The 7,118-nt window shown below is 43.3% G+C and overlaps 1 protein-coding gene across 1 annotated transcript; it reads left to right on the top strand.

The window, feature by feature from the left end:
• The first annotated feature begins 4,898 nt into the window (after nucleotides 1–4,898).
• Nucleotides 4,899–6,651, top strand: CARTPT (CART prepropeptide). Its single transcript, XM_044240632.1, has 3 exons — nucleotides 4,899–5,057; nucleotides 5,478–5,561; nucleotides 6,424–6,651. Exons 1-3 carry the CDS (start codon nucleotides 4,899–4,901, stop codon nucleotides 6,529–6,531), a joined length of 351 nt encoding a protein of 116 aa, XP_044096567.1. The 3' UTR covers nucleotides 6,532–6,651.
• Nucleotides 6,652–7,118: the final 467 nt, after the last annotated feature.

The raw sequence follows: 7,118 nt of genomic DNA, 5'->3' as shown, positions 1-7,118 counted from the left end.
TTTATTTGACACACAGAGAGAGATCACAAGTAGGCAGAGAGGCAGGCAGAGACAGCGAGGAGGAAGCAGGCTCCCCACTGAGCAGAGAGCCCGATGTGGGGCTTGATCCCAGGACCCTGAGATCATGACCTGAGCCAAAGGCAGATGCTCAACCAATTGAGCCATCCAGGCGCCCCTACATATATCTTTTTGATTAGTGTTCTTGTGTTCTTTGTGTAAATACCCAGTAGTGAAATTACTGGATCATATGGCAATTCTATTTTTCTTTCCTTCTTTCTTTTCTTCTTTTTCTTTCTTTCTTTCTTTCTTTCTTTCTTTCTTTCTTTCTTTCTTTCTTTCTATCTTTCCTTCCTTCCTTCCTTCTTTCTTTCTTTCTTTTTGAGGCAGATAAAGTTTTGTTTTATTGAATAACTGATTTGTGTAATTGCTGAGGCCACTATGTATAGCCTAGTCATCCAGAAGCTTCTTGTGCACCTTCTCTGCCTCAGCTCATGGATGTGTTTGATGAAAATACGCTTGTTTTTGAACAGGTTACCCTTTACTTTCAGGTATAGGCTGTGATACAGTTGGCCGTCAGTCTTCTTAGATTCAAGCTGTTACCTGAGCAGGTGCACAGAATTCTCATCCTCCTTATCCAGGTCACCTTCTCAGACATTTGAGCCTTGGCAGTACCTTTTCTCTTACTGATGCCCATATGCCTGTCTTCCGCCAGACCAAAATGTTTCTCCAGCCCTTGAGTCTGGAAATGGATAGTTACAGGCTTCTGGATGATCAGCCCATCCTTGATCAGCTTCCAGATCTACTGATGGCAATTGACATTGGTAATTTCATTGAGGTCCAATCAGGCCTTCTTTTTTGCCACAGTGGAGGACACTGGAGGCAAGCCTCTTAAACTTGAGCATGCTTATGGCTGTAGCCACATCAGTAAAAGGAAAGTATTTTTAACTTTTTGAGGAGCCTCCATACTGTTTCGCATAGTGGCTGTACCAGTTTGCACTCCTAACAACTGTGCAAGAGTGTTCCTTTTTCTCCACATCTTTGCTCACACTTGTTTGTTCCTGTATTTTTGATTTTAGCTATTCTGATAGGTATGAGGTGATATCTCATTGTGGTTTTGATTTATACTTCCCTAATGATGAGTGATGATAAACATCTTTTCATGTATATGTTGGCTATCTATACTTCTTCTTTGGAGAAATATCAGTTCATGTCTTCTCATTTTTAAGTTGGGTTATTTGTTTTTTGGGTGTTGAGTTGTATCATTTCTTTTTGTGTTTTGGATCCTAACCCATTATCAGATAGGTAATTTGCAAATATCTTCTCACATTCCGTTGGTTGTCTTTTAGTTTTGTTGATTGTTTCCTTTCCTATGTAGAAGTTTTTAATTTTGATGCAGTCCCAGTTGTTCATTTTTGCTTTTGTTTTCCTGGCCCAAACTGAGAAAGTTTTGTTGTTAGACAATACTTGGTTGGCAGAAGGATGGGAAGGGGTTTAATGGATAACAAAGTAGTTTGGTATTTGAGCAATAAGACAATCCAAAAGACCAAGTGTTATTTTAGGCCATACAGGAAAAGAAATGACTCAAAATTTGAAGAAGGAGGGAGAGAAAAGTACTAGTAGCCTACTTTATCTTAGGAGGAGTGGTTAAGAGAGTTTGTCTGCAGTATATCTCCGTGGATACAAGCTGGTCACTGATTCTATTTTGTGAGATGATCTGCTTCCTTTTTCTATATCTGAGATGAGAAATAGTAACTAGATCCAATTACAAACTTTTCTTGCTTGGGGGCATCAAAGTTTTTTTTTTTTTTTTTCTGACGGAGTCATTATAAATTAGCAAAAATATAGAAATTCTCCTAACAGTGCCTGATGTATGAACTGTAGGACATCTCATACTTTTGTGCTCTTCCTTGTTTTAACTTATATAAATTGTCTCAGGAAGAAAACTGCCTACATCTTACCATATCACATGCTTCCTAAAGACAGTTTATTAAATAATTCTGTTCAGAGATGAAAAAAGCATGGTGATATCTAAATGACCAAGATACCTCTGGCTTGCTTCATAGGACTGGGGTCGTTTTCCAAACCCATCAACTAAATGTAGTATCCTCCTTACATGAAGATGAGCACCAACCTAACATCAGTAGAATTAGAATTTTTGAGTATTTTTCTTTTTCTTTTTTTTTTTTTAAAGATTTTATTTATTTATTTGACAGAGAGAGATCACAAGTAGACAGAGAGGCAGGCAGAGAGAGAAAGAGAGAGGGAAGCAGGCTCCCTGCTGAGCAGAGAGGCCCTGATGTGGGGTTTGATCCCAGGACCCTGAGATCAAACAGCTTAACCCACTGAGCCACCCAGGCACCCCTTGAGTATTTTTCAATAGAAGTAGCACAAAAGGAAGGTTATTGCTGGGTAGCTTGTGTCTGGATAGAAAACAATATGAGAGAAATTATTGCATTGGGAATAATTCCATCTCTGCAGAAGGATGGACAAAAACCTCATTAGGGCTATATTCCTTCCAAAGTTTAGAATGTTTTTATTGCTGGAGATCATTTTTACACTGAGTGCCATTATGTCTCTGTAAGGTTTAAACAGTAAAATGTGCAGCCACTAAAGTTTTACTGTATAGAATCTAAAGGAATGTGTAAAAGGCAGACCTGAGGGAGGTATTGGATTAATTTTCAAGTTAGACTGACCTTAAGGAAGAAATATTGCGATGCTGTTAATATGCATAATATTAACATATTCCTCATCAGGTAATTACTTCTTGAACTGCTTTCCAGTGTGCATTTGAGTAACAATTAAATACTTGACAAATGAAATAAGAAAACACATATTATATATTAACTATTCCAGTGACTTGTATCACCTGCCAAGGAGTAAATCTGTGGGATAATAAATTGGTAGATACTTTAGATTGGGTGGTCAAGGACATTTAAATTGACATTTAAATGATAAGGAGCAGTCAATTATTTAGAAATGTAGGTTCACCTTTCTAGGTAAGGTAAGGGCAACCTCAAAGTGGGAATGAGCTTGACCTGTTAGAGGACCAAGAAGAACGCCCCTGAGATTAGAGTGGAGGGCCTGAGGCAGAATGGTAGGACATGAAAGTGGAAAGAGGTACAGGTAATGTAGTACTTTGTAAGTCAGGATGAGGAATTTAGATTCAGTACTAGTAAGATGGGAAACCATCAGTGTATTTTAAGGGTTAAAAACACTCTGCCTGGTCACGAATTATGGATTAGAGGAGGGCAAGAGAAGATGTGATGGAACTGGAAGTAGGCAAGATGTAGGTTGGGACAACTGTCCAGAACTGGGGTGGTAGTAATGGGGATGGAGAAAAGTGAGTGGGGTTAGAAGGGGTTGAAACAAAGAAGGTATGGTGAAAGAAGCCAGGTGGGCAGGCAATTAAGACAAGCCTCTATGTCTAGACACTAAGAAGTGTCTAACACTTCTCCTACAGGAACTTTGGTTTGCATTCAAGCTGTTAAGGACCCTCACTTTTTAAAAAAAAAAAACTTGTCTTCCCAAGTCACTGAGGACTTGGCTCGTCTGTGCCTTCTGATCTCTAGAGATTTTTCCATAATCAAGGACTTGGATTTTTCATTCCCTTTGCTTTCTTTCTAGACAGGCTTCTTGGATATCAGGAGTGGGTGGTAGGTAACAGAGCATCCAGGGATCGCAAATTTGCTCTAAGGAACAGTTGAGATAATGCACGCAGCCACGTACCTGGGCAGTATCACAATTCAACAAGGAAAGGCAGGGAGGCTTAGTGCTTATTGTGCTCCGGGCTAGAAGTTTTACATATCAAATTTCCTTCCCCTCTTGTGAGAACTTGAGAGGTGCATTTTTTAAATACCAATTTTAGGGGGACCTGGGTGCCTTCGGCTCAGGTCATGATCTCAGGGTCCTGGGATTGAGTCCCTCATTGGGCTCTCTGCTCAACAGAGAGTCTGCTTCCCCCACCCTCTCTCTGCCTGCCTCTCTGCCTACTTGCGATCTCTGTCAAATAAATAAATAAAATCTTTAAAAAATAAAATAAATAACAGTTTTACAAAAGAGAGAGAGAGAGAGAGAGAGAGAGAGAGAGGTAGAGAGACAGAGATACTCAAATAGGTTATTTATTTTGCCCAGAGTTACACAGCTTATAAGTGGTGGAGCCAGGACTGGAATCAGAATCCATCTTTCTGTGCTCCCTACACTACCCCTGAATTGGAGTTAGTCTGTTTTCCTTCTTTTCTCATTACCACATAGATTCCATGAAGAACACATCCTGGGGAAGGCCATAGTTTCTCTTTGTTATGTTTACTATGTTTGCCTCCCCTAGCCCACATGTGCCTAGTAAAATACTCAGCAGACAAACCTGCCTGGAGGCAACACCTCCTACTTGCTGCCACATACAGGGCTGGGGTGAGAGGCAAGGCAAGGCTGGTGAGGTGGATTGCTTTGCTGCTGTTGCTTCTGGTGCTTCTGTTGCTGCTGTTGTTGCTGCTGCTGCTGCTGCTAGGGGATGGGGAGCGACCCTATTGCCTGTGCCTTGGCTCGAAGGCATTTTCCATTTCCTTGCCCCCTCCTCCTCCTCCATCCCTCAGCTGTCGCCCCTCTGTTTCAGCTCAGGCCCCTAGGGGAGCGTCTCTTGCCGCGGGGCTGACAGCACTTGGGGAGCAGGGTACCTGTTCTCTGCACTCTAGCTCTGTGCGCAGAGCTTCGTTCGGGGACGCCTGGTGTCCAGTGGGCACTGATGTCAAGCGGTGGTGGAGCACTGCCTACAGACGGTTGACCTGGACCCTCCTCCACACCCACTTCCTTCATCGCCCCCTCCCTCTTGCCTGTACTTGGGCTCTGGCTCTCTATAAAAGGCGGGAGCGTGGGGTGCCACCGCAGCTCCGACTTTCAGCACCATGGAGAGCCCCCGTCTTCGTCCGCTGACCCTCTTGGGTGCCGCCCTGTTTTTGCTGCTACCTCTGCTCGGTGCCCGTGCCCAGGAGGAAGCTGAGCTCCAGCCCCGAGCCCTGGACATCTACTCTGCCGTGGAGGATGCCTCTCACGAGAAGGAGCTGGTGGGTAACTCCCAGACCCCCCTTGGCTGCTGCCCGATCGCTTCCTTTGTACTCGTCCGTCTTCTTTCCCTCCGTCCCCACCCCCATTGCCAGAATCGGGGTGCAGGGAGATGAACGTAAAGCCCGGCTTCCATCCGAAACCGTCTGGCTCGCACTGCTTCAGCCAGTTTGTAGAGTGAATCCCTTGTCCCGGGCCCTCAGAGCAACAGGAGCCTCAGTGACTAAGGGACTTGCAGTCAGTACGTGAGACAGTGCTTGCTATGTTAATACCCCTCAAACGTCCCTTTCTGTCCCTGAAATCCCGGGGCTTAGTGTTTTTGGTTCCAGGGCTCTTGTAGCTAGTGCTGGGAATGAGCCGCTGGTCTGGGCTCGCAGCCAATGCAGCAACTTCGGCTCCGGCTCCGGGGCGGTGTGTTGCAGATCGAAGCGCTACAGGAAGTCCTGAAGAAGCTCAAGACTAAAAGTATTCCTATCTATGAGAAGAAGTATGGCCAAGTCCCCATGGTAAGGCTTTGGGGTCATCCCCTCCTTATGTTTTTCCAAGAGAAAATATATCACCTTGAGTCTTATACATTGACCTTCTTCCCTAGGACTTGGCTAAATCAGGTATTGGTTTTATAGAAATCTGTGGTCTCCCTTTTGTTTTCCACCGCCAAACCATGCCCCTTGGTTTCTAAGGGCAAAGAGTAGAATGGCCATTTCAGAAGATCCAGCAGCTGGTGCCAGGAACCAGCTCTTGGGTTTGTATGAAAAGTAGTGTTTCTTAAAGATGAGCTTTTTTAAATCTCATGAAAAATTCTCTGAATTGGAAAAGCCCTTAAATCTACTCAGTTCTTCTTCCCCCAATTTTCTTCTTGCTGTCTGGAGCACTGCCAGTTTTTCTGATCTATGTTTTAAGGTTAAAATTCTTGATTCCCCACTTGTCACTTTCCTTGGGGAGTTACACTTGTGCACGCTACACACACACACACACACACACACACACTTCTTGGGATGAGAAGGCTGAAATCAGGGAGTAGAGGCTATGAGAAAATACAGTTCTATTTGTTTATTTCGTAGAAAAATGTCTGATTATTTTTCTTTTTGATAAACAGCTTAAGGAGCTAGAAAATGTAACTCCTCCCCCCAAATAAAAGGTGGAATGAAGTAGAAGGGGTTCAATAATGAATTTTTTTTTTTTTTTATGTTGTCTCACTGAAATTTTAAGGCTCTCTGTGTTTCAGGTCTGACCATACTTAGAGCTCTGGTGATGGTGACAGGTTCCATCGATCTCTCCCAAGAGGCAGACATTGTGTTGATGGGGACATGTGCCTATTGGGAGATGGGTTTGCTTATGTGGAAAGACCACACATTGTGTTGTTTTCAGTGCCACGCTGGGGAGCGGTGCGCCGTGCGAAAAGGAGCGAGGATTGGGAAGCTGTGCGACTGTCCCAGAGGAACCACCTGCAATTCTTTCCTTTTGAAGTGCTTATGAGGTGTCCTCCCGCCTCCCTAAATCCCCACCACCCCAACTTCCCCTGCGAGGACCACACTCTCATCCCTGGAGTTTGCCTTTAGCAACAAAGTTTGCATTTCCCTCTGAGGGTTAAGGGGCTCTTTTCCTGCTGTTCCCAAATAAAAGAACATAATAGACGTTACTGTGTGAAGGATAATGCCTTGTATGGTGTTGATACATGTGCAAAGTATTCTTTTCTTATTCATCTGACACACTCCTACATATCTTGTATCTTCCGGCAAAGAAGGGGAACTTCGCTTTGAAAATTGTATTTTTGTATGTAGTGTGGCAGGAAGAAAATTAGGTTTAGTTTATCTTGGTAGATGACGTCACAACCTGGAAGATGACCCCAAATGACACAAATTGCAGCATGTACAAATTATACATAATAAAGTGTTTTTAATAATTGCTCATACTGTGTCATTTCTATGTCATAAGTAATTTGAGTAAGAATGATGGAATTAATCATGCTCTTGTTTTCAAAGAGAAGTATTTTAAAAATAGCAGTCTATTGGGAGAACAACACCTTGGCTCTAAGGAGTTTTCATCATTAATTGGGAGTTTGT

The sequence above is a fragment of the Neovison vison genome, chromosome 1, assembly GCF_020171115.1.
Source record: "Neovison vison isolate M4711 chromosome 1, ASM_NN_V1, whole genome shotgun sequence".
In the NCBI taxonomy this organism is placed as follows: domain Eukaryota; kingdom Metazoa; phylum Chordata; class Mammalia; order Carnivora; family Mustelidae; genus Neogale; species Neogale vison.
The sequence above is the reverse complement of the archived record's forward strand: the minus strand, read 5'-3'. Positions and strand labels throughout refer to the sequence as shown.

Coding starts and splice junctions, on each gene's coding strand:
- CARTPT (XM_044240632.1), top strand. CDS start 4,899: ATGGAGAGCCCCCGTCTTCGTCCGCTGACCCTCTTGGGTGCCGCCCTG. Junction 5,058..5,477: donor CCTCTCACGAGAAGGAGCTG/GTGGGTAACTCC, acceptor GGTGTGTTGCAG/ATCGAAGCGCTACAGGAAGT. Junction 5,562..6,423: donor AGTATGGCCAAGTCCCCATG/GTAAGGCTTTGG, acceptor TGTTGTTTTCAG/TGCCACGCTGGGGAGCGGTG.